This window comes from Gastrolobium bilobum, unplaced genomic scaffold (genome assembly GCF_033153095.1).
Source record: "Gastrolobium bilobum isolate Gb01-03AN ecotype WA unplaced genomic scaffold, APGP_CSIRO_Gbil_v1 utg2122, whole genome shotgun sequence".
NCBI classification, from domain to species: domain Eukaryota; kingdom Viridiplantae; phylum Streptophyta; class Magnoliopsida; order Fabales; family Fabaceae; genus Gastrolobium; species Gastrolobium bilobum.
The window spans coordinates 1,008,498-1,035,656 of record NW_026897715.1 but is presented as its reverse complement, the minus strand read 5'-3'; the positions used below and the strand labels follow the sequence as shown (position 1 = coordinate 1,035,656).

Sequence of the window (27,159 nt, the reverse complement as noted above, 5' to 3'; positions counted from 1 at the left end):
AATTTTTAAAAGAATTTTTTTTTCCACCATCCATATTCAAATTCAAAATTTTAAACCATTTCAAATTTTGAATTTTAGATCAGATGACGCATTCCAACATAAAAAGCAATTAAATCAGCTGATTTCTTTTTGGATACCAATGTGATGGGCAGTGAGACATTCAATGTCTTGTCTGCCACCACAAATGGTCATTTAATTATTCTATTTAAAGATTAAAATTCGATTTTTAAAGAATTTCTTTTCCCACCATCCAAAATTTTAAACTATTTCAAATTTTGAATTTCAGATCAGACGACCAATTTCAACATAAAAAGCAATTAAAACACTTGATTATCCAATTAAAATTTTGAATTTCAAAACCATATTTATTAATTATTCTTTTATGTCTGCCACCACAAACAGTCATTTAATTATTCAATTACAAAATTAAAATTCAATTTTTAAAAGAAATTCTTTTCCCACCATCCATATTTAAATTCAAAATTTTAAATCATTTCAAATTTCGAATTTCAGATCAAACCACCAATTCAAACATAAAAAGCAATTAAAACACCTGATTATCAAATTTATTTTGTCTGTCAGCTCTCTTGATTCTTGATTGTTATGATATTCGAATCATTATATAACAAAGATAATGTCTTTGTTATATCATTATTGTGTATATATTTTTTAAAAAATAACCATAACGAAATTGTGAATTGAACGACAATCAGGTCTTCAACAATTGTGAAATTTGTTTTTGTTTCTATTGATCTCCATGAATAGAGATCGTGAATGCATGTCTGTGAAAAGAGTTTTCTTTTTATTGAATTTAAAATTTCGAATTTCAGATTGTGCAAAATAAATACATAATTTCGAAATTTAATTGATAAACCATTTAAAAATTTTGAAAATTCAATTTTTAAAAGAATATTGGTATGATAGTTTATCTGATAGAGTTTTGTTTTTATTGAATTTAAAATTTCGAATTTCAGATTGTGCAAAATAAATACATAATCTCGAAATTTAATTGATAAACCATTTAAGATTTCGAATTTCAGATGAGATGGTCAATTCCAACATAAAAAGCAATTAAAATAACTGATTTTTTTTTTATACCAATGTGATGGGCAGTGAGACATTCAATGCCTTGTCTGCAACTATTATTCGATTTAAAAATTAAAATTCAATTTTTAAAAGAGTTTTTTTTTTCCAATTTACCCAATAAAGAAAGTTTGTATATAATCAAATTGTAGAATTAACCAAGGAGTGACACTCGACAAAACTTTCCAGCAGTGAACTATCCTTTATATATATATATATATATATATATATAAGTAATATCTAATAGTTCTAGTAAGAAAAACAAAAATCTAATGATTCTATATTTTTTTTTATCCATCTGGAAATTATCCACTCATGTTTTGTCACGTTGATCGCTGTATGCAAAATATTGTTTATTTTGAAGAAAAAAGAAACTTAATAATTCCCGGGTCCAACTCACCCACCCACCCAATGATGAATGATGAGGGATTAGAGCGCAAAGCGACGAATGAGCGTAATTAGATGCTTATCTTGTCTTATCTTAGAGTGTTAGCATAGCATTTAGTACCATAATTTATTGTATTTTAAAGATGATGACTCTACAATTGAAAATCAGGAGCACTGCCATGGTAGCGTCCATCAATTCGACCTACCCCCTTCCTTTGCTTCAATGGCGAACTAATTAGATTACTTACCTCAATTGTCTGTCATAACTCCACAGCTTAAAACCAATCACATCGTTTGCTTTTGAGATCGTAAATGGCGAGGAAGAAGATCAGAGAGTACCAATCCAAGAGGCTCCTCAAGGAGCACCTCAAACGACTTGCCTCCATTGACCTTGACATCCGATCAGCTCAGGTTTCCAATTCCCACCACTTCATACTAACTAGATTCAAATTCTGGACAATTTGACCTTTAATTGTTATGTCTTTCTTTTAATCTGTAATAACTATGTGCATGTCACGATGTTTAATTTGTTATATTATGAATTCAATTAATCACTACTGGACTATGATGGTTTTTGCTTAGGTTACAGAATCAACAGACTTCACTGAGTTGACAAACCAACACCCATGGCTTTCCTCCACCAAATTGGTTGTGAAGCCAGATATGCTGTTCGGGAAGCGTGGAAAGAGTGGCTTGGTGGCTCTCAATTTAGATATAGCACAAGTAGCAGAGTTTGTGAAAGCACGCCTTGGTGTTGAGGTGATTGCTGAAAAGTCTTGATTTGATTGTTGCTTGTTGCTTGTTGCTTGTTTGATTTCATCTTCCTGAACTTTGTATTGGATGTTTCTTAGGTTGAGATGGGTGGATGCAAGGCACCTATAACCACATTCATTGTTGAGCCATTTGTTCCTCATGACCAAGAGTTTTATCTATCCATTGTTTCTGAAAGGCTGGGCTGTACTTTCAGCTTCTCAGAATGTGGGGGCATTGAAATTGAAGAGAACTGGGATAAGGTATTGATGTATGGTTAAATTTTGTTACTGTTTTATTAGCTGTGCCTTATTTGTTGTCATAGTTATGCTTCCTTTCTGCAAATGCAACCCTGATAAGCTAACATATATGATTGCTATCCCATATAGGTTAAAACTATATTCCTTCCAACTGAGAAGCCTATGACTCGGGAGGCATGTGCGCCATTAATTGCTACACTTCCTTTGGAGGTGATTATGTATCTGTTTCTCGTGTCTTTGTAATGGGAACTTGTATCATGTTGACCATTCAGAGAATTAAAAAATTATGTGTTAGAACTCAAGAATTGCTCTCACGCTAACTGTAAATCTGACCAAACTTAAATAATTTAGATTATCATGAACATGTGATAATTTATGTGACTGCATAATCTGGATGCACTTAATGCCTTTTGGTGCTAAACATTCTCCTATCTTTATTCAGACTTGAAAGATTTCACATTCTGCATTTTTAGGATAATGCATGTTGGCATTCAAATTTTTTTTCTTTCTATTACTTCTTTTTATTTTTTTCTTGTGTATCTGACAAATGCTTATTCTACCTTTAATTCCCAGATTCGGGAGAAAATTGGCGATTTTATAACGGGTGTGTTTGCTGTCTTTCAAGGTATGCAATTAACAAGCTTGAAAAACTTGTGTAACCTGTCCTTATTTTGAAACAAGAAGCATAATATGAACTCTGGAGTATAGAGTATGAAAATACTTTAGAACTTTAATATGTGATTTTAAGTTATTTATCTTAATTTGAAAAATTGTGCAGGGAAAGTTAAAAGAGAGTTATGAATATAATTTACCTTTTTTTCTTAGTACAATCAATGGGAATAAGTACTAAATAGTCCATTTTATGCAAGACAGGGTTCTTTTGCTCATTAGTAATGCCAACTTTCATGGCTATTCCTATATGCACAATTTTCAGGTCTAATCTCTTTTTCCTCTGAATATGTCCTTAGATCTGGACTTCAGTTTTGTAGAGATGAATCCGTTTACGCTGGTGAACGAGAAGCCATATCCACTGGATATGAGGGGAGAATTGGATGACACTGCTGCATTCAAGAACTTCAACAAGTATAATCCTTTGATATTGATGTTCAGAATATTTTAATTTTGTAATCAAGGAGATTTAGCATTTAATGCATATAATAAGCTGTAATCCAATTTATATATTGTTATGCATTCAGGTGGGGTAATATAGAGTTTCCATTGCCTTTTGGAAGAGTTCTAAGCCCTACAGAAGGCTTCATTCATTCCTTGGATGATAAGGTATTTGTATTTTTATCTGCATAGTCATTATCATATTGGTACAATTTCTGTGTGAGCATGTGTTTAAGGAAGGAGGGTTTCTTTTTCTTTAAGCTTCTGCTTCTAGAAGTCCTTGCACAAGCCTCCTCTGGCTTTTAAAGGACAATGACTCGGCAACTAGGCCGTTTTTGCTGATCACTTCTTAAGAAAGATGCATGCTTTGGTGAGCAGCCTCTTCATGATCTTACTGACTTGAAAGATTTTGAGAATCTATAGTATTAAGGAACTTGAGAAAACTCATATTGATGAAAGAAATGAGAAGAACTTAATGAATGAAAGATACATCATGAGCTGGTTTATATACCAGTATACAGAAGTAAAGAAAGCTAAAGAAAGTAAAGAAGATAACTGAGATTAACTGATAACTAACTCAGCTAGTAACTAACTTATAAGCTAACTGAAAATAACTAACTAAATTTTAACTGCTGACTGTTACTACTGTATTACCCCCCCTCAAGTTGGGAGATGTATGTCTTTCATCCCCAACTTGGACAAAAGAGTGTGAAATGGAAGCGGGTGTAAAGCCTTGGTATAGATGTCAGCAATTTGAGCAGTGGAGCGGATGGGCAGAAGATGTATAAGACCTGTAGTGATTCTTTCACGAACTATATGACAGTCAATGTCGATATGTTTGCTACGTTCGTGAAAAGTTGGATTGTGTGCAAGATGGATTGCAGATTGGTTATCACAAAAAACAGAAATTGGTCCAGACAGAGGAAGGTGAAGGTCCCTGAATAGGAAAGAGAGCCATTGAAGTTCACAAGAAAGGCTGGCTAGAGCTCTGTATTCTGCCTCTGATGAAGAACGGCTAACAGTGGTTTGCTTCTTAGATCTCCATGAGATAAGGGCAGATCCTAGAAAGATGCATTGTCCAGAAATTGAGCACCTTGTATCAACACAACATGCCCAATCTGCATCTGCTAACCCAGTGAGAGCAAGTTGATTTTGAGAAGGAAAGAATATTCCTTTGGATGGTGATCCTTTCAGATATCTTAAAACACGAAGTGCAGCTTGAAAGTGAGTCATCATGGGCTTAGCTACAAACTGGCTAAGTTGTTGAACTGAAAAATTGATGTCAGGTCTGGTTGTGGTCAAGTAGAGTAGTCGTCCAACTAATCGTCTATATTCAGCTGAATCATGATAGGCATCACCTTGATCTTTCTGTAATTTGATTGATGGGTCCATAGGAGTTTTACATGGTTTTGCAGCAAGTAGTCCTGCATCTGAAATTAATTCCAAAGTATATTTTCTTTGATTGATGAGAAGGCCAGATTTAGAACGGGCAACTTCTAAGCCCAAAAAATATCTGAGAGAACCCAAGTCTTTGATCTTAAATTGTGCATCAAGTTGCTCCTTTACACGTGTGATTTCTGCAAGACAATTGCCAGTAAGGACAATGTCATCGACATATATAAGGAGAGCTGTGAAATTGGTTCCATCTTTTCGAATCAGTAAGGAGTGGTCAGCTGCTGACTGTGTGTAGCCAAGATGCAGAAGAAAAGACACCAATTTTGCGTTCCATTGGCGACTAGCTTGCTTTAGACCATAGAGAGATTTGGTTAAAAGACAAACTTGATTTGATTTAGTGCTGTTCATACCTGGAGGAAGAGACATGTAGACTTCCTCATGCAATTCTCCATGTAGAAATGCATTATTAACATCCAGTTGTTCTATGAACCATCCTTTGGCTGTGGCTATCGCAAGAAGAGTTCTAACAGTAGTTATCTTAACAACTGGAGAGAAAGTCTCAAGATAATCAATTCCTTCAAGTTGGGTGTAGCCTTTAGCTACTAATCTGGCTTTGAACCTTTCGATGGAGCCATCTGCTTTGTATTTGATTTTATATACCCATTTGCAGCCAATGGGTGTCTTGCCTGGAGGAAGATCAACAAGTTTCCAAGTTTGATTTTGATGTAAAGCTGTCAATTCATCATTCATGGCCTTTCTCCAACAGTCAAGTTTGGATGCCTGGGAATATGATTTGGGTTCTGTTTGGGAGCTCACATTTAAGCAAAAATGTTTAAAGGTATTGGAACATTTGTCATAGGATAAAACAGATGAAAGAGGGTGTGGTGTATTCATACCTGAGGAAGATTGATCAGCTGGAGCAGTTGATGATAAAAGACAATGATAATCTGTCAAATATTTGAGTTGAGTTCTCATTCTGTCAGATCTTCGAAGATTATTTGTGGAATCAAGAGATGAGGGATTGACATTTGTTTGTGGCTGACTGTTACTGCTGTAATGTGGTTGATTTGCAGAATGGTTAGTATGTGGTATGTTGGCTCGATTGGGATTAAGTAAGAGGTCATCAGGGGTATCTGGTGATAAACTTGTGATGACATTAGGATTATGGTTACTGAATGTGGTATGAGGAGTTTTGAAGGGAAATTGTTTTTCATAGAAAATGACATTTCTGGAAACAAAGACAGTGTTGGTAGAGGTGTTTAAAAGAAGGTATCCTTTTGTGCCTGTTTTGAATCCAAGAAAAATGCTTTTGCAAGCTCTTGGAGAAAATTTTGTTCTGTCTTTTGTCAAAGTGGATGCATATGCAAGACATCCAAAGACTTTTAAATGAATTAAAGTGGGAGGTTCAGAATAGAGTAAGTCATATGGTGATTTATTTTGTAAAAGGGGAGAACATAATCTGTTCATGATGTGAACAGCATGTGTAACAGCAAAACACCATAGGTTTGGTGGAAGATTGGCTTGAAAATATAGGGATCTAGCAATGTTAAGGATGTGTTGGTGTTTTCTCTCAACTATTCCATTTTGTTGAGGACATTATACACAAGATTGTTGATGTACAATTCCTTTGCTAAGGAAGAATTCGTTCATTGAAAATTCAACTCCATTATCACTTCTTAAAGTTTTTATTGTTGATTGGAACTGAGTTTGAACAAAACTAATAAATTTTTTGACATTTGTTCTAGTTTCAGACTTACATTTCATGAGTATGATCCATGTGAATCGACTGAAATCATCAACTATGGTAAGGAAGTATCTATGGTTGTGTATTGAATGAATAGAATAGGGTCCCCAAATATCAACATGAATTAATTCAAAAGGTTTTATACTTTTGATGGAACTAAGAGAATAAGGCAATTTCTTTTGCTTTGAAAGATGACATGTATCACAAGGGATTGTATTTTTACAAGAAATAAAAGGAAAATGTAAGTACATGGCTTTAAGAACAGAATCAGATGGGTGTCCAAGCCTTAAGTGCCACAGATTTTCTTCTTGATCTGAGGTTGTATTATTACAAGAACTCGAATTGGCAGAATATCTTTGTATTTCATCATCATGTTGAAGAATGTATAATCCATTCAACAGCTTAGCTGAACCAATCGTCCTCCTTGATGAAATCTGTATAATGGAACAGGTTAAATCTTTAAAAATGGCATAACAACAAAGATCATGTAAGAGTCTGTTTATGGAAATCAGATTAACATGAAAATTTGGAACAAAAAGGACATTTTTCAAGGTTATGGTATTTGACAGTCTAATGGTGCCTGAATGAGAAGCAATTATTTTCGACCCATCAGGTAGTGTGATTGGTATAGGTTTGATTTTGCTGATGAAAGAAAATTGGGAAGTTGAATGAGCTATGTGGTCAGTAGCTCCAGTGTCCAGGATCCAAAAAATAGGATTCTCACCTGTATTTGCAGAATCAACATTAAAAACAGAAGTTTGAACCATATTGGAGGCATGTGAAGGAATAGTTTCCTTCGATTTCTGTAGTAGATTCAGCAATTCTTGATGCTGTTCTTTGGTGAAGTTTGCTCCCAAAGTGGATTCAGAATGATCAATGGTATATTCAGAATGATCAATGGTATCTTGCTGTGAATCTTCAATAGCTAAATTAGCCATATGATTTCTTGTTTGATATCCAGGAGGAAAACCATGTTTCCTATAACAGGTTTCAACTGTATGATTTGTCATCTTGCAATAAATGCAAAATTTCGATATGTTGCCTCTACCTCCTCCATAGTTGCTTCTGCCTGCAACTCCTCCATAGTTGTTTCTGCCTGCAAATCCACGACCTCTACTTGCAAATCCACCCCTGCCTCTGCCTTGTTCAATTGCATTAGCAAAAACTTGTTGCTCAGGTTGAGTGATTGATCCATTATCGAGATTCAACCTCCTTTCCTGTTGAATTACTAAAGAGAATGCCTTATTTACACCTGGTAAAGGTTCAATAAGCATTACCTGTGATCGAACATGTGAAAAATGGTCATTGAGACCTTTCAAGAATCTGATTACTCTACTTCTTTCTCTTATTGACTTCACTTGATTTATAAGGTCACAGTTGCAAGCTGGCTGACATCTGCATGATGGAATAGGTTCAAGATTATCCATTTCATCCCATAAATTCTTGAGTTGGGTGAAATAATCAGCAACTGAAAGTTCTCCTTGTTGCGTTTTGAGGATATCATCTTCAAGATCAGAAAGACGAAATATATCTGATTGTGCAAATCTTTCTTTTAAATCATTCCAGACATCAATAGCTTTATCAGCCCACAATACTGACTGTGCTATGGATTCTGAAATCGATTTATGGAGCCAAGAAAGAATCATGGTGTTGCATCTATCCCAAGCGATGAACATGGGATCTTCAGGTTCTGGAATGTTGATTCTGCCTTCAACAAAAGTAAGCTTGTTTTTGGATCTAAGAGCCATTCTCATAGCTCTAAACCAAGTATGATAATTCTTGCACAAAAATGTATATATAAACTCCACATTAGTTGCACATACAACCAATGTGGGACTATATATCTCAACACGCCCCCTCACACGAGAGCCCTTTGGGCTTGAAGAGTGGATAATGCAACAGGCCCAGCCTACCTGTGCTAAGAAATTCCACGAGAGAAAGTGGGGGACGGCGAGGCTCTGATACCATATTAAGGAACTTGAGAAAACTCATATTGATGAAAGAAATGAGAAGAACTTAATGAATGAAAGATACATCACGAGCTGGTTTATATACCAGTATACAGAAGTAAAGAAAGCTAAATAAAGTAAAGAAGATAACTGAGATTAACTGATAACTAACTCAGCTAGTAACTAACTTATAAGCTAACTGAAAATAACTAACTAAATTTTAACTGTTGACTGTTACTACTGTATTATATAGTATTATATTCTTCTTAGAGGAAATTATCTGAGCAATTTGTGGGTAGTAAGCACTCTATAGACTTCTCTAGCCAGACAAAGATCTAAAATTACATAGCAGTTACAACACATAGTCTGTTACAAGCAATATTTCCTAATATGTCCTCCATGCCCCTCCCTGTTACAGCAACATTATACCCAAAGAAACTATTCCATTCAGGAACAACAATTGTTTAACGCATGATATATTGCCTCCAAAGAAGATTCTGCTCCACCCATTTCCTAACTCTAAGTGCGTGATTGGATTATCTGTTTTTTTTTTGTGTGTGTGTGTGTATGTTTTTGTGGGGGGCACTAAATTGCTATTGCTATAAATATATGGAAAGTTTTTCTTTCTGTAATTCTTTTATATTTTGCTGGAAACAAGCTTGAATTTTGTGGTTTTTTATTTTTTCCTTTTTTCTGAAAAAAGCATATCCAAGTGTTTAATGTGAAGGACATTTGAGCATAACATACTTGCAGAGTAGTTTGCAACCTCTCTTGCCAGTTTACTTTACATGGGCTTTACTTACATCAACTCAGCTAATGATGATATTTGGAACACCTCCAGAACTGTGTACAATACAGGGCACTTTTGCACAATGATAACTGGGAAAATCCTTAAAATTTGAAAAATGTTATCAGAATTTTAACTATTTTCCATCATCATTCTGATGAAATTAGGAACATAGTTCTCCTGGGCTCATATGATAAATCCTGCCTAAATAAGTGGTAGCCTAGATAATAAAGTATTAAGCTCTATAATCAGCTATCTGTTACCTGGATAATTTATACCTTAAAGTACTCGCTGTTGCAGTACCTTGTTTTTGTAAAAGTCATGCTTCCCTGTTTTAATAGTTACAAATTGAACTTTCCTCTGTGTAGAGATTGCTAAAATTATATTCTTTTTCATATTGCAGACAAGTGCATCTTTGAAATTTACTGTATTGAACCCAAAAGGACGCATCTGGACAATGGTAGCTGGTGGTGGTGCAAGCGTAATTTATGCTGATACTGTAAGTTGCCATGTTTTTATGGATTTATTTCAATTCTGGCTGAAGTGTGAATAGAGGACCAACGCAAACAGTGATTATTGGGAGGTTTGCTTTTGCTCTTGGTATTCTGGTGACTTGATCTCCCTTTTATTTTCTAGGTTGGAGATTTAGGTTATGCATCGGAGCTTGGCAACTATGCTGAGTATAGTGGAGCTCCAAATGAGGAGGAGGTTCTGCAGTATGCAAGAGTTGTAATTGATGTAAAGATCATAACCAATTGGGTTTTTTTCTCTTTTCTTGTTTAAGTTTCAAAAATTTGTCCTAGCTAGTGGCTTCATCACATGTCTACATAATTTGTGAAAATTGTGCTCTTGACTGTGTTGCAGTGTGCTACAGCAGACCCTGATGGCCGTAAGAGAGTCCTTCTTATTGGAGGTGGTATTGCAAACTTCACTGATGTTGCTGCCACATTTAGTGGGATTATTCGAGCCCTAAAAGAGAAGGTATGTTATTGGTATTTGTTTCCTTATTCCACTTTGTTGGGTTTCATTTGCAAGTTATGGGATTTGGAGTCCCACATTGATTGTATGGGCAACTAATGTGAGGTTTATAAGACCTTGGACACTCTTACCCTTTGAACTAGCTTTTGTGGTGGTGCATCTCAAGATCTCATCAAATGGTATCAAAGCATCCATCACATGGAGTGTGCGTGGTGGAATGTTGGGTTCCATTTGCAAGGTATAGAACTTAGAGTCCCACATTGGTTGTATGAGCACAACTAATTGGTTTCCCCATTCCTTCACAGGAATCAAAGCTTAAAGCAGCAAGAATGCACATCTATGTCAGAAGAGGTGGTCCAAACTATCAGACTGGTTTGGCAAAGATGCGTGCATTGGGGGAGGAATTGGGAGTACCAATTCAGGTAAGGATGACAATCTTTCTATGGATCTTGCATTTAAATGTGTCATGAATATGCTCAGCTGCTGACCAGCAACTTTTAGTTATCAGAATCCCGGAACAATGTGTAGTTAATAGATGCTTTTTGGTTTGCAAATGGCATAAATTATTGAGCAATATTGTAACTTGAAGTTCTTTTATTATTTTTGGATACAATAACTTGTAGTTCTTAACCTTAAGGCTTTGGCATTATTAGGCCTCGAGGATTTTAAAGCAGAACAGGCGGAGTGTCTGCATTAGAGTCTTGCGTAGAGAGTTCTCTACCATTTTCTTAAAAAATAAATTAAATGTATGATATAATATTGTCAAAATGCAAAATTCCTTTTTTGTCTCTCGTTCTGTGATTGTGGTAATCTTGTGGTTGCAGGTTTATGGGCCGGAGGCCACAATGACCAGCATCTGCAGACAGGCTATCGATTGCATCATGTCTGAAGCATAAAGCAGAATACTTTTTGTCACCAGTATCATCATGTTTCGTTCCTTAAACTAATTTGGTGGTGTTTTGATGGATATAAGTCTATACCAGTCAATAGGGAATAAGATTGAAGGGAAAAGGATAGATGTCGAAAGCCTGAAATTGTTCTTTTCATATATTTTCTTCCTTTTGTGATTTTATTGTTATATTTTGACCCCAATATGGTCATAACATTATAAAATTCCCAAAAGTATATGTGGAAAATGTAATTTTATGTCCATTTGATTTGCTATAAAAAAGGACAGCACAACTCAAAATAAATTGTGATTGTTCAAATAGTATAAGTACCCCACAAAAAGTAACTGAAGGAACAGTAAAAATCTCTAAATTTTTGTTATTCACAAAACTAAGTTATAAAATCTTGTCCACAACACAAAGAGAAAAAGACCAATAATTTCTACTCTTTTATAATTCCATCTTTATTGTGCACAAATCAATGCATAATACATTGGGTATTATATAATAAATTGGTATATTTTATTTATGGATATCATAAAAAAATTAGTCTCGCGCATTAGCAACCAAAATTTATCGTGTGACTCAACATTTGTGTTGTACTGATTGGTTTGTGTTGTCCTTCAATGTACATCAAATGCAATCTTAGTTTATGATATTTCTTACAAAGTGTTAAATTTCATGTTTTCATTCTCTTTTTGTAAGATTTTGTGTTGATGTCGTGGATAGATATGATTTCTCAAGTTTATTCAAATTATTTGAAAAAGTTATATGGTATTAGAGCTTCCTGATCACATGGTCTATATGATTCAATGTTGGGATTTTTGGATAAGGAAATGTGTTAAATATAAATTTATTAGTTTTTTACCACCCAGCAACATAAAACATAAACTTTTTTGTCACCGTTAATTTTGTCTCATTTCATTCTTTCCTAAAGCTACGTTACTCTGTAGTCTGTTCCCACCACTGACATTAATCATGTCTAGTCCTTAATTAAATATAAATATACAGACATGAACCATATTAAAAAATATATATTCCAGACAGAGTATAGGATATCATTACAATTCTTTCCTAGTCTGTTTAATAAAAAGTTTCATTAAGAAAGTTAACCCATTTGTCTGCTGTCAGTTCTACGCAAATTTTATTCTCATTGCAAATAATGGACACCAGAATAAGATTACTAGGGTTTGAGTTTTGGAATCATTCAGGTTTAATTGTTCTGTACAATGATTACTACTGACTCACCAGAAATCAGAGAGAAGAATTCGGCTACAAAGTTTATTTTGTACACTGTGGGAAGTTCTGTTTTTTTATTAATAGAAATTCTGGGTATCGGTTTATATGGTTCGAGCCAACATTTAATTTTGAAACATTAACTAATCAATCATATCCCGTGGCCCTCGAAATAATAAATAATATTCTATTGGGGGTTTCTTATTGCTTTTGCTGTCAAATCGCGGATTATACCCTTACATAGATGGTTACCAGACACCCATGGAGAGGCACATTACAGCACCTGTATGCTTTTAGCCGGGATTTTATTAAAAATGGGAGCGTATGAATTGGTTCGAATTAATATGGAATTATTATCCCATGCTCATTATATATTTTGCCCCTCTCATTGCAAATAATGGACACCAGAATAAGATTGTTTGAGTTTTGGAATCATTCAGGTTTAATTGTTCTTTAATTGTTCTGTACAATGATTACTACTGACTCACCAGAAATCAGAGAGAAGAATAGATAATATGATTAAAAGCATACCAAGATTGGTTCAAACCGGAGAGATAACGATAACCATGGAACCATGCAAACTTGGACAGGTTCAGATATAACCTAGGGTTGAAACTAAAATGGTTTTTTGACCAAAATATAATGGTCCCGGCGGGGCTCGAACCCGCGACCTTCGGCTCATAAGACCAACGCTCTAACCAACTGAGCTACGGGACCATGATATTCATGTATTTTGTGATTTTTATTTAATTAATAACGTTAATATAGAAGCCTATTTCCAAACACTGCTTGTTTTATTGAGAAAACGAGGGCTACCTTTTGTTATGGTTGTGCAGTGTGCACTTCTACAAGTTTATACTTATTTTCTTTGTCTTATACCAATATTGTCTGACTTTTGTTTCTTTATCTGTTTTATGTTCATAATTCCACTATAAACTCTTAACTGAAGTTATATCAAACATCGAATTGAAAATGAAATCCCATTTGCATTCTTTGAATAGTTAGTTTTGGAGGCTTTTTAACCATTTTGCTCCTAATTAATTATTTAATAATCATTTTGTCCCTGATTGGAAACTATCTATCAATCTGTCCCTCTTTAATCGACTAAGCCAAAAATTTAATCGACTAAATGATCGAATGAATATTTAGTCGATTAAATCTCCCTATTTAATCGACTAAATCTCCCATACACAAGGTTGTTCTTCTGATAAAGAGGTAGATTTAGTCGATTAAGTTGAAGATTTAATCGACTAAATCTTCATTCGATCATTTAGTCGATTAAATTTTTGGCTTAGTCGATTAAAGAGGGGCAGATTGATAAATAATTTTCAATCAGGGACAAAATAATTATTAAATAATTAATGAGGGGCAAAATGGTTAAAATGCCTAATTTTGAAAGCCTGCGTATCATTTGCAAAGTCTAATAGAAGGGAAAAAAACAACTAATACATATTATATTTGAACAAAGGGTTATTGTACTTGAATAAAAAGGTATTTACCTCTAATTATCATCCTTCCTTCAGTTTTTTTTTTTTCCTCTCTAATTATCGCAGGCTCTCCTTGTTGTCTGTGTTCACAAAGGGAAAATCTTGTTCGTGCAAGGAACACTGCTCCCGAATAATAATACCTCCAAATCAAAACATTTTACTGTATTAAATTTGCATTTAAAAACCAATAGGTGACTTTCCTTATCCCTATTGAAATCCCCGGATACTTTTTCTCTTTTAAGAAGAAATATTATAATTTAGGTTTGATATAAATAACAGATCCAAGACTTCCAAGATGCGGGGATAGCTCAGTTGGGAGAGCGTCAGACTGAAGATCTGAAGGTCGCGTGTTCGATCCACGCTCACCGCATGTTCCATTTTTTGTAGTTTTAAGGCACCGTTCTAATTTGCAGAATTATTTAGTGCATGTTAAACATTACTTTCGAATGAACTGGGAAAGTGAAAATTGACACTCAGATTTTAACTATGGGAAATAGAAGTATATTGTTTCAGATGGTGGGACCCACATTTGTTTTGTTTTTTGAAAATAAGTGTGGGTTTCATAATTTTTATCTCTACAACATAACTTAATAATTTTTCTACAATATTTTTTTTTTCCCTTTAACTATTCTTGTTGGGCTACAAAAAAATATATTTACAGATGTTAATTTTGATGTGAATAGCTAAGTTTTTGGCAAAAATAAATAAGTAAATAGGTCAAAAAAGACTGTTTGGTGTAATGTATAAGGTTGATAGTATAAGTTTATATTATATGTTATAACATTTTTAATTGTTTGGTGTGACATCGTATAATATAAACTTATACAACAATAATCTTTAATACATTAAAATGATATATCATTTAAGGGTGTTGATTTTCTTCTGTTGCAGATGAAATCAACACTTTTCTACAAACCCATCGAATCTCGAGCTTTCTTATTTTATTTTTTTAACTTGTGAACCCTACCAAATTTTGAGAGTGCAGGAATGAAGTTTTGTTTTTCTGTAAAAGGAGAAACAAATATCCCATCATTTAATAATTTCTTAGATATATAAATTCAAATGGTTATGCACTTAATAAGGTGGAAGCAGTTTTAGATATCTCTTCACACTGTTAGCCAGTTAGAGAATATATATTGCAAAAGTCCTCCTTTATTGGGAAATTTTCTTAGTAGCCCTACTTATTGTATTGTGATGAAATCCAGCCTTGTAGATATGGCAAATTGCCTGAGTGTGAGATATTATTGTACAAGTGTTAGCATCTATGTATGCAATAAAAAGCATCATCATCTTCTCCCCAAATTCTGAATATGGAATTCTAACCAAAGAACAAGATTACACAAAGTTAAATTGTGAGGAATTTTTACTATGCATAAACGAGAAAAGCATATGACATCAAGCATAATGATGAGTGCATAAATACAAAAAAGTGAAGTTTTACATGAATGCATGATTAAAAAATAATCTAGTTTGCTGAATATATTTTTACTTCAAAGTTTCTTTTTAAAAATATCTTTAATAAAAATTGTATTAATTAATATCAAAATTTCATGCATTGAAAATTAATTAAAATTGCAGAGTGAGTGATTTACAACCAACTTAGGAATCTAATCTTTTCAGTTGTCATTAGATTGATTTTTCTACATAGATGATGTGGTGAAAAAGATGAGGTGTATTTGAAAAAAGGGAAATGCAGGTGTTCGTGGTGTTCGCCTCTAGACCTCAACTATGTTATGTGATTACTGAAAAGGTTCATTTAAGATTTTTTTTTCTTTGGCCATATATTTAATTGGTTTAATATTATATTTAAAATTAATATCATATTATATATTTGAAAATAATTATATAAATTATTTATTAAAGAGTATTTTTGTCAAAAAATATTTATTTTTATTCTATCTAGTATTAAACAGTGTATTACCAAATATTAGATAGTATTATCTTATATAATACCGTATCAAACATTGGATAGTATTAAAATTTAGTTAAGGCTTATACAATCAGGTATATTTGTTAATTAAGTTCATCTATATAGGACCTGTTGATGATTTATAATTACATTATTCTTTTTATCTAGGCGAATGAATAATGTATGTTTTTAAATATCTGTTTAATTTAACAATTTTTTACCTGAGAAAGTGATGATGCTTCTTTTTGTTTTCATTTGATCCAACGATATTACATGATGCCTACTGATTTTTTAATTTAATATATATAATAGTCATTATTTTGTATAAAAAAAATATATTCAAGATTTTTATTTTTACAAAATTAATATATTTTTTTGGACATACTCATGGATAAATTTTTATAAAAATTAATATCATATGACATATTTAGAAGAATTATATAAATTTTTTATTAAAGAATATTTTTGTTAAAAATATTTATTTTTATCATATCTTGTATTATAGAGTGCATTACCAAATATTGAATAGTATTATTTTATATAATATTTTATCTTATATAATACCATACCAAACACTGGATAATATTAAAATTTAATCACACCTTATACTATCAGGTCTTATCCTATCTTGTGTACTAATCATGCCTCAGGTCTTATATTATTAGGCCTTATGCAATCCTGTACACCAAACATTGCCCTCAAGTCTTATACTATCAGGCTTTATACAATCCTGTACAACAAGCATGCCCAATAACACACTGTCACAGTTAAAAAAAATAAAAATTAATTAGATACTCTTGTATATTTTCGTCCCCCTAAGTTTCTTCTTCCCTTCTTGTTGTCAACTATCAATCTGTAGATAAAAAAAAAATATATATATATATATATAATATAAGAATATAACCATTGAACTAATATGTGAAATTCCTCTCATAAAATTGAACATGTTATGGTATGATATATGTGTAATAAGACTTACTCGTTAACACTAGAAGTCAGTTCACCGGATACTGCATATGGGTCAGGAGAATAAGCTTCTTTGTTTGCCTTTTCAGCAATCACTGCTCTTGCCTTCCAATATGAATTAAGATGTTCGATCTTATTTTGCCAGTACACATTATCCTCTTTGACATTGGCATCAAGGGTAGGTATGGTCACCACTACCAAACACATTAAAAGGAAGAAACTATACAATTGTGCCATGATTTTATTTTTATTTTTATTTTTATTTTTTCTGTTGATGATGGCCAAAGGGAATCCAACCTCAGCCAAATGTATGAAACATGCTCAATGGAGCACTTGACAGATAGATTTATATATATATATATATATATATATATATATATATATATATATATATATATATATATATATATATATGGAAGCGGTTATGAAGGCAGAAGAAAAAACAATTAAAAGCCAAAATTGGATGAATTTGGAGAAACGCAAGGCTGGAATAACGGTTAATTAACCTCTATTGATCAATGAACAGATTTATCGTTGTTACCGCATAAAAATGGTAGTGGATCTGGCCACCCAAATATTGCTTGCTCCTCCTTGACTTGTGGAAGGCTAAGCTCATATGAACCATTGATTTATCCCAAGAAGAGCTTGGATTAGGTAACATGCATGGAACTATCGAATAGAACAACAATGATATTCTAGAGAGTGTGTGGAGGTGGTAACGAATGTACCTACCTAAATTATATCATATTTGTGGAATTTTGGATTCCTTAAACCACTACGTGTAATAAAGGTAACGTAGACAAATTTAATTATTTAACTATTAATAAAAAAAACATATCTATCTAATCTACATGTGAGCTGAGAGATCATAGATCAGAGACAGTTCCGGCCGAATGTTATTTTTTGGTGGAAATGATTGACAAAGGGGTACCCGAACATGCGTTCTTACCCTTAAATAATTTGTTAATAATAAATTATTATTATTATTATTATTATTATGTTTTTAATTAAAAATAACAAATTACTTGACATAGAATATAATACATAGTGTATGGCGTTGGGCATAATTTAGTTAACATATATATATTTTTTGTGTCTTTCAAAGATAGTGAAATACCTTTTAATTTCTTGAACGTGAAGAATCCATATATATGGTTTTGAGATATATGACATGGGTTTCTTTACTCTTCTTTGAATCAACGCGTCTCAATATTCTTACGTTTATTCCGCGTCAGTATATGGCAGAGAAAGCTTGTGCCTTGCGGATGCTTACCGAATTCTATCCCAAACAAGCTTGTATCATAATCTGTTTAGTTCGTTGTCCTTTATTCAAAGTTTTGAACATGACATCCCTGCTTTTAATCTTTGTTTTATGACTCAACTAGACATTTTAGCAAGCATCTATATTGCTAGAACAGGCCGCTAGGAGTATTGTGGCCGGTGGACTTGAGCTAAACTATCTAAACAGAAATTGAATGAGAAAGAAGTAACAGGATTGTATTATCAACTGCAATTCGAGAACGCCGACAACTCTAGCAGCAATTGAGAGAGAAGAAAAGAGTTTGTCAGGAGTGTTTGGTTCAAGTGAAAATTTTAATTCACTGAAAAAATGTATTTACCATGGATTTACAAGAAAAATAAATTAGATAGGAAAGTTAAAAAAAAGTTATTTGGTTGGGCCAAATATTACCAGGCAAATTAATTAAAGTTTTTGAAACCTATGTTTAATAAAATATTGATAAGTAAATGGTATAAAATTACAAATATAACTCCATAAAGAAAGTGAAAAATTGACACTTTAGATGAGGGTATTTAAGTCTACTAGTGGATTGCTCTTTTGCCATTTAGCTAGCTAAATGTAAAATACCACCCTCAAGTTGTCTTTACAAATAATAACTTTTGCTTGCTTTCTATGAACAAATAAGAAATGTTATGCAAATACATCACATAGAAATTTTTTGTAAAACTGTCTACCAAACATTGCTTTCTTACTTTGCCAATTTGATTTGTATAGATAAATTTTAAGAAATCTTCAACTAAACGGCACTCGTAAATATTCTACAAAAAACCCATGCCTATCGATTCCCTCCCCTTATAAGGTAAACATAACAAACTATTAAGATAACTGAATGTAAATCTATTGGGCTGCAGAGGTAGGCCCTTTATTTTCCCCTAATTGACTTAACAAAGTAATTGGGCTTTCTAAGACTTAGCCCACTCTATCATTGTTCCCATCACCGCTTCACTCAGCCACGTGTAAAAGTGACAAAGTCACTGAGCCATTCGGGTCTCTTCTTTCGTCTATCTCCTGTTCTTCGCACCATGTCTCCATCTCTCTGATGCATGCTTCTCTCTGTACCACTAGGCCTTTGCTTCATCAGTTCATTAGGATTTGGGGTGCTCGTATCAACTTGCTATATTAGAATATACCATTTTATTTAATTTCTGTTTCTAGTCTCTGATGTATAGGATAATTAGCTATTGGCTCATGTGCCACGTACACCTCAATTTGTTATCTTCTCTCTCTTTTCTGTTAGCATACCCTTTACTGTTATAAAGAGCAATGCTCTCTGCACTCACTCACTGTGATCCAAGATAATGAAATCGGTTACTGATTCTTCCAATATTTTCTCCTAATATGGTATCAGATGAGTTTTTTTAGCCTCCGAGCCTTTCTCCATGGCTCGTGGTGGCAAAACTACCAACCCCGCTTCTTCCCATTCTTCCCCATCTACCAATAGTTCCTCGTCTGCTCCTATGGAGGACTCTGCTAGTCCTTATTATCTTCAGAATGGTGATCATCCTGGTCTCATTCTGGTTACTCACTCCCTCAATGGTCCGAATTTCAACCCCTGGAGTCGAGCAATGCTCATTGCTCTCACCGCAAAAAACAAATTATGTTTCGTCGATGGTTCTCTTCTTCGACCTGAAACTACTGATCTTCTTTTTGCTGCTTGGACCCGATGCAACTCCATGGTGACTTCCTGGCTTCTCAACTCTGTATCCAAGGAAATTGCGGATAGTTTGATGTATTTTTCCACCGCCTATTATCTTTGGGAAGACCTCCGTGTTCGATTTCATCAAGCCAATGGACCACGTATATTTCAATTAAAACAACAAATCTCCTCAGGGTAGTCTGGACATCAACACATATTACACGAAATTGAAGATTCTTTGGGATGAACTCAGAGATTATTCTCCCAATCCTGCTTGCACATGTGGTGCTCTTCGGCTTCTGTCACAGACTCAACAACAGGACTATGCAATGCAATTTTTAATGGGATTGAATGACTCATTTTCTTCAATCAGAGCCCAGATTCTGCTTATGGAGCCACTTCCTCCATTATCGCGTGTTTTCTCCTTAGTCATACAAGAGGAACGTCAACGACAAATCACACCCTCTTTTCATCCCTCTCTTGACACTCCAATGATGAACACAACATCTGGGTTTCCTTCTGCTTCCGTCATGGATTCATCATCGTCGGTCACCGCTGCCGTCACCGCCCAACACCGCCCTCGCCCTTACTGCACTCACTGCCAGCAGTTGGGTCATGTCTGGGACAAATGTTTTAAGCTCCATGGCTTTCCCCCAGGCTACAAACCTAGAAGCCCCAAATATCCACCTGGCCCACATCAGCCTCAGGCCCAAATTCACCTATCCACATCTCAGCCCACCTTCTCTCCACCTCACGATCCCCTCACCCCCACTCAGTACCATCAGTTACTTTCTCTTCTCAACAAAAATCCTGAACCCACCGCCTCCACCCCTTCATCCGATTTACCTTCCACTCCATCTTCAGCTATAAATCCCATGATCGCAAGCTACAGTGGTAAGATTTCTTCATTCATTCCTTCAAACTACTGGGTACTTGACACTGGTGCCACCCACCGTGTCACTTACCTTTCATCTCTGATTTCACATCCTTTATTTCATTCTTCTTCAGGTTCTATTTCCCTTCCTAACGGTTCTAATATTCCAATTTCTTCTGTTGGAGATGTTTCCCTTTCTTCTTCGTTAACATTACGTTGTGTTCTTTTTGTTCCTTCATTTACTTTAAATCTCATCTCTGTTAGCGCTCTCACAAGAGATTCTAACATCATTGCCATTTTTTCTGGTTCCTTTTGTCTCCTCCAGGATGCTATAACTCACAAGACGATTGGGATTGCTAAGCGCACGGGTGATTTGTATTTATTTGATTCATCAAATTTCTTCCCCATTTCTGATGTTCCCCATCCCCATTGTTCTGCTTCTATGTTTCCTTCTTATGTACTATGGCATTCTCGGTTAGGCCATCCATCCCCTTCCTTTTTACAATCAATGAAAAATACTTTGCATTTTACAGACACCATCTCACATACACCATGTTCTGTTTGCCCTTTATCTAAACAAAAAAAATTACCATTTATTTTAGATCCTCATATGTCTGCCAATCCTTTTACCTTAATACACTGTGATATATGGGGTCCATTTAACCCCATTTCTGTTTGTGGTAATAAATATTTTTTAACTATAGTGGATGATGCCACACGGTTCACTTGGGTACATTTTTTAAAAAATAAATCTGTTTTTTCCACATTCTTTCCTTCTTTTTATAACTTGATTCATACTCAATACTCTTCTCCTATAAAAAGCATTCGGTGTGACAATGCCCCTGAGTTTCATCTCCCTGATTTTTATTCCTCTAAAGGCATTCAAGTATTTCATTCCTGTGTTGAAAGTCCTCAACAAAACTCAGTTGTTGAGCGCAAACATCAACACATTTTAAACGCTGCCCGTGCCCTGCATTTCCAATCCCATCTTCCTCTGGCATACTGGACTGATTGTGTTCTCACTGCAGTTTATTTAATCAACCGTATTCCTTCTCCACTCCTTCATCATAAAACTCCTTTTGAAATTCTCTCCCATAAACCTCCTTCTTATACTCACCTCCGTAATTTTGGTTGCTTATGTTTTTATTCCACTCTCTCTCGCAATAAACACAAGTTTTCTCCTTGTTCATCATCTGCTGTCTTCCTGGGATATCCCCCTGGCTATAAAGCTTACAAGCTTCTTGACTTATCCACCAATCGAATAGTCATTTCTAGGGATGTTGTCTTTCATGAGTCTATTTTTCCTTTTGTTTCCTCAACTCCTTTCTCCACTCCACTAAATTCATTACCTACTATATCCAAATCTGTCCCTCACAATGTTACCACTGCAGCCTCTGATCATCTTCCTAGCAGGCCTTCTCGCACAAAAAAGCCCCCACCACATCTTTCCGATTTCGTTTGTTCAACCTCTACCATACATCCTATCTCTGCCCACTTATCATATTCCAAAATTAAACCTTCATACCTTACCCTCATTAATAATATTTCTTCTCACTTTGAACCTTCCTCATATGCTGAAGCCTCTCAATTACCCGAATGGTGTGATGCCATGAATGCAGAACTCGCTGCTCTTAAACACAATCAGACATGGTCCATTGTCTCTCTGCCTGCAGGTAAACATCCAGTGGGTTGTAAGTGGGTGTATAGAGTGAAGTACAAATCTGATGGGTCTCTTGAGCGTTATAAAGCTCGTTTGGTTGCCAAGGGGTTCACTCAATTGGAGGGTTTGGATTATATGGAGACTTATTCCCCTGTTGCAAAAATCACAACAGTTCGTCTTCTTCTTGCTCTTGCAGCTATACACAATTGGCATCTAATTCAATTAGACGTCAATAATGCTTTTTTACATGGAGAGCTTGCTGAAGAAGTTTACATGTCTCTCCCACCCGGTTATTCTACACAGGGGGAGTCTCTTCCATCCAATGCTGTCTGCAAGCTTCATAAATCACTGTATGGTTTGAAAAAAGCATCTCGCCAGTGGTTTGCTAAGTTTTCCTCAATCCTTTTATCTCTTGGTTTTTCCCACTCTCAAACTGATCATTCATTATTCACCAAAATTTCCAATGATGCTTTTGTTGCTGTTCTAGTATATGTTGGTGACATACTAGTGGCCTCCAACAATCCTGATCAGGTCCTTCATCTCACTTCTTTCCTGGACAGCAAATTTAAATTAAAGAATCTGGGCTCTTTGAAATACTTTCTTGGCATTGAGGTGGCTAGGTCCTCTGCTGGCATATCCATTTGTCAACGTCATTACACTTTACAAATTTTATCTGATGCTGGTTACCTTGGCTGCAAACCAAAGTCCACACCCATGGAACCCAATCTCAAGCTCTCCTCCACTATAGGTGACCTTCTCTCTGATCCCTCACTTTACAGAAGACTGATTGGCCGTTTATTGTACTTAACAATAACCCGGCCGGACATCTGTTACACGGTTAATCATCTCAGCCAATTCATGTCTGCCCCTAGAGCTCCCCATCTTGCTGCTGTTTACAGGGTGTTGGCCTATTTAAAGGGCACTCCAGGTCAAGGTTTACTATTTTCTTCATCTTCAAAAATTCAATTCAATGCTTTTTCTGATTCAGACTGGGCTTCTTGCCCTGACACTAGACGGTCCATTTCTGGTTTTTGTGTTTTCTTAGGAGATTCACTAATTAGTTGGAAATCAAAGAAACAAGCTACTGTATCCAAATCCTCCGCTGAATCTGAGTATAGGTCCATGGCTGCTGTCACTTGTGAAATTATTTGGTTATTTTCTCTACTTAAAGATTTTCACATTCCTCATTCTGCTGCTGCTCACTTATTTTGTGATAATACTGCTGCCCTCCACATAGCTGCCAATCCTGTGTTTCATGAGCGAACAAAGCACATTGAAATTGATTGCCACTTGGTCAGACAACAGATTGTTCAAGGCTGTCTTCAAACTTTTCCCATTGCATCTGCACATCAGTTGGCTGATATCCTCACCAAGGCACTGCATCCTGCTCAGTTTGCTTCCCTGCTTTCCAAGATGGGAGTGCACAATATTCACTCTCCATCTTGAGGGGGAGTATTAGAATATACCATTTTATTTAATTTCTGTTTCTAGTCTCTGATGTATAGGATAATTAGCTATTGGCTCATGTGCCACGTACACCTCAATTTGTTATCTTCTCTCTCTTTTCTGTTAGCATACCCTTTACTGTTATAAAGAGCAATGCTCTCTGTACTCACTCACTGTGATCCAAGATAATGAAATCGGTTACTGATTCTTCCAATATTTTCTCCTAATATGCTACGATCGAGTTGCATTGTGCAAATTTCATATGCAAATTAGATCTTCCTAAGCCATTATCAGTGTTTGTTGATTGCTTAGACTGTCTTATACTTAAAAATATAGAAACTATTCGTTTACAAAAAAAATTTAAATTTTTTTAAAATTTACACTATGTCTTCTTGGAAGAACTACAGTACTTTATAAGAGTTTGTAAACAAAAAGTTTGTAAATATAATTCTCCTTTAAAAATATTATACTTTGGATCTCATTATTTTGCCATAGTGAATTTGAATTTGTTATTTTATCTTCCCGTCATATTAATTAGACTGACTTAATTTTCGTTTTTGCGAATCACCTTGAATGAATAAATTAATGTTATATTTTGTTAAAAAAAAAAAAGAACGAAAGAAAATACCATGTAGGCTGTAAGCCTGATCCTCCTTTGAAAATAAGATTTTACGTAAAAACATAAGAAAGATAAAAAATTATAAACATAAAATTTTAACTTAAAAAAAAATTAAAAAAACATAAAAATACATGGAATATTGATAAAAACGTTTTGACCGAAAAAAAGAAAAGAAAAAACGGAGTGATAAGATAAACCACTTGTGTTGTGGCACGCAGTTTTCGTGGATCGGTCATTCGAAAACCACTTGTGTTACCACTTATCACTTGATGACCACAATACTAAAAAAAATTAAAAACCGCCAACAGTTACATGGTTGTGAACTTGTGCGTAGCGAACCTAAGGCGCCGCTTGGAAATAAAACAAGAGCGGTAGCCAAAGTGGTTTTGTTTGGTCCAACGTTTGGGTGGTTTGGTTTTCCCGGGTCTACAGGCTCCAGCTATAAATTAAGTCCACAAAGGCAGGGTTTGTTCGACATGTACCAACTCTCTCATCAATTCTAATCAGTTGTCAGAATCATCGTATCCGTTGATTCATCTTCATTCTTAGTAACTAGTAAGCCATGTCGAGCACAGCTGGCCACGTCATCAAGTGCAAAGCAGCGGTTGCTTGGGAAGCAGGGAAGCCACTGGTGATGGAAGAAGTAGAGGTGGCTCCACCACAGGCTGGTGAGGTGCGTTTGAAGATCCTCTACACTTCACTTTGCCATACGGATGTTTACTTCTGGGAAGCCAAGGGCCAGACTCCATTGTTTCCTCGTATTTTCGGTCATGAAGCTGGAGGGTACGCTTCTCTTCTAAATACTACTTTCATATTATAATATATATATTGTTACTTCGAATTAGTGTTACTGTCAATATCATTATCAGTTAATTTTACTCTTAGATTAATCCAACAATTATATTTATTTTTAGTATTAAAAGAAAGAAACTTCAACATAATCGATGTAAAAGTTAAAAAAAACAAATTGAGTAGTACATTAACAATATATATCCTATGTCTTGTTATTGTAGTATTTAACGCGTATACATGTTATGGATAATGTTTGTCATTCAGGATTGTGGAGAGCGTAGGCGAGGGTGTGAGCCATCTGAAACCAGGGGATCATGCCCTCCCTGTATTTACAGGAGAGTGCGGGGAATGCTCACATTGTAAGTCAGAGGAGAGCAACATGTGTGATCTGCTAAGGATCAACACTGATCGAGGTGTCATGATCAATGACAGCCAGACAAGATTCTCTATTAAGGGACAGCCCGTGTACCATTTTGTGGGTACATCTACATTCAGTGAATACACTGTGGTTCATGCTGGATGTGTTGCAAAGATCAACCCTGCTGCCCCACTTGACAAAGTTTGTATTCTCAGTTGCGGAATATGCACCGGACTTGGTGCTACTATCAATGTTGCAAAACCAAAACCTGGTTCTTCTGTTGCCATTTTTGGACTTGGAGCTGTTGGCCTTGCTGCTGCTGAAGGGGCAAGGATTTCTGGTGCATCAAGAATCATTGGGGTTGATTTGGTTTCAAGCAGATTTGAAGAAGCTAAGAAGTTTGGTGTCAATGAGTTTGTCAACCCAAAAGATCATGACAAACCTGTTCAGCAGGTAATTGCTGAAATGACCAATGGAGGTGTGGATCGTGCTGTTGAATGTACTGGAAGCATCCAGGCTATGATCTCAGCATTCGAATGTGTCCACGATGGTTGGGGTGTTGCTGTACTTGTTGGAGTGCCAAACAAAGATGATGCATTCAAAACTCATCCTATGAATTTCTTGAATGAGAGGACTCTTAAGGGTACCTTCTATGGTAACTACAAACCCCGCACTGATCTTCCATCTGTTGTGGAGAAGTACATGAAAGGGGAGCTGGAACTGGAGAAATTCATCACTCACACAGTTCCATTCTCGGAGATTAACAAAGCTTTTGATTACATGCTTAAAGGGCAGTCCATCAGGTGTATCATCCGCATGGAGGAGTAAAGCCTTAAAACAATTATGCAATAATGGTCCGGTCCCCATTGGGGGACGAATTAAGTTCTCTTTCTGGTTGTGTAAAGAAAAAGAAAAAGAAAATCATATATATAATCCATTTGTGAAGTTTTAAGTTTGAATTAATGTAGAGAATGATGGTGCCTTTGCTACTGGGATTGTAAAATGTAGAGAACTGTGATTCACGTGCAAGGAGAATAAGCAATGCTATGATTGAAGAGACGAGAAGAACACAGATAATAATAAAAAAAAAGGTAAAGAAATACAGAGAATGTATTCATATTACAATATGTTCACATATGTCAGATTGATTCTATTAAAATTTGGTGAAAAAGCAAATAGGAACTGCACCTTGTCTAGTTTTGGTGATAACAAAGAAATGAAGCCATAGTATTTAACAGTTTGTTTAGTTTTTTAAAGTTTGTTACAGAACTTAATTTGTGACGAAGAGACTGTAATACAATATTGTCATGAAATCGTGATGATCAAAGTTGCAAGAAAAAATCTTAGATTTCATGTAATGGTTGGATGAAGTGAATCATAATCATGTCCTGGGTTAGAATGTTTTGAAAACTATAGTAAGAAGATTTAAAAGTTTTATTTTTAATCCAAATATATTTTTAAGATTTTATTTTATTTTTAAAAAGATAATTGCAAAGTTTTAAAAAAATCATGATAATATTGAGATTTTCTTTAATAATTAATTTTG

At 34.9% G+C, this 27,159-nt stretch overlaps 2 protein-coding genes and 2 non-coding genes across 4 annotated transcripts; 3 read left to right on the top strand and 1 right to left on the bottom strand.

The window, feature by feature from the left end:
- The first annotated feature begins 1,593 nt into the window (after positions 1–1,593).
- LOC133309528 (ATP-citrate synthase alpha chain protein 2) lies at positions 1,594–11,620 on the top strand. The gene is made up of 12 exons (XM_061510314.1): positions 1,594–1,881; positions 2,053–2,229; positions 2,322–2,483; positions 2,610–2,690; positions 3,054–3,105; positions 3,449–3,563; positions 3,677–3,758; positions 9,869–9,964; positions 10,102–10,203; positions 10,330–10,446; positions 10,749–10,865; positions 11,268–11,620. Exons 1-12 carry the CDS (start codon positions 1,783–1,785, stop codon positions 11,337–11,339), a joined length of 1,272 nt encoding a protein of 423 aa, XP_061366298.1. The 5' UTR covers positions 1,594–1,782; the 3' UTR covers positions 11,340–11,620.
- A 1,589-nt stretch (positions 11,621–13,209) lies between these two features.
- TRNAI-UAU (transfer RNA isoleucine (anticodon UAU)) lies at positions 13,210–13,283 on the bottom strand. Its single transcript has one exon. It is a non-coding gene; the product is annotated as a tRNA-Ile (tRNA).
- Positions 13,284–14,350: 1,067 nt separating this feature from the next.
- Positions 14,351–14,423, top strand: TRNAF-GAA (transfer RNA phenylalanine (anticodon GAA)). Its single transcript has one exon. It is a non-coding gene; the product is annotated as a tRNA-Phe (tRNA).
- A 10,330-nt stretch (positions 14,424–24,753) lies between these two features.
- Positions 24,754–26,635, top strand: LOC133309429 (alcohol dehydrogenase 1). The gene is made up of 2 exons (XM_061510193.1): positions 24,754–25,246; positions 25,520–26,635. Exons 1-2 carry the CDS (start codon positions 25,026–25,028, stop codon positions 26,439–26,441), a joined length of 1,143 nt encoding a protein of 380 aa, XP_061366177.1. The 5' UTR covers positions 24,754–25,025; the 3' UTR covers positions 26,442–26,635.
- Positions 26,636–27,159: the final 524 nt, after the last annotated feature.

Bases quoted from the DNA above. Each gene is read 5' to 3' on its own strand.
- LOC133309528 (XM_061510314.1), top strand. From the start codon at position 1,783: ATGGCGAGGAAGAAGATCAGAGAGTACCAATCCAAGAGGCTCCTCAAG. The intron at 2,230-2,321 runs GTGATTGCTGAA...GATGTTTCTTAG, and splicing joins AAGCACGCCTTGGTGTTGAG to GTTGAGATGGGTGGATGCAA. The intron at 10,866-11,267 runs GTAAGGATGACA...TTGTGGTTGCAG, and splicing joins AATTGGGAGTACCAATTCAG to GTTTATGGGCCGGAGGCCAC.
- LOC133309429 (XM_061510193.1), top strand. From the start codon at position 25,026: ATGTCGAGCACAGCTGGCCACGTCATCAAGTGCAAAGCAGCGGTTGCT. The intron at 25,247-25,519 runs GTACGCTTCTCT...TTTGTCATTCAG, and splicing joins TTCGGTCATGAAGCTGGAGG to GATTGTGGAGAGCGTAGGCG.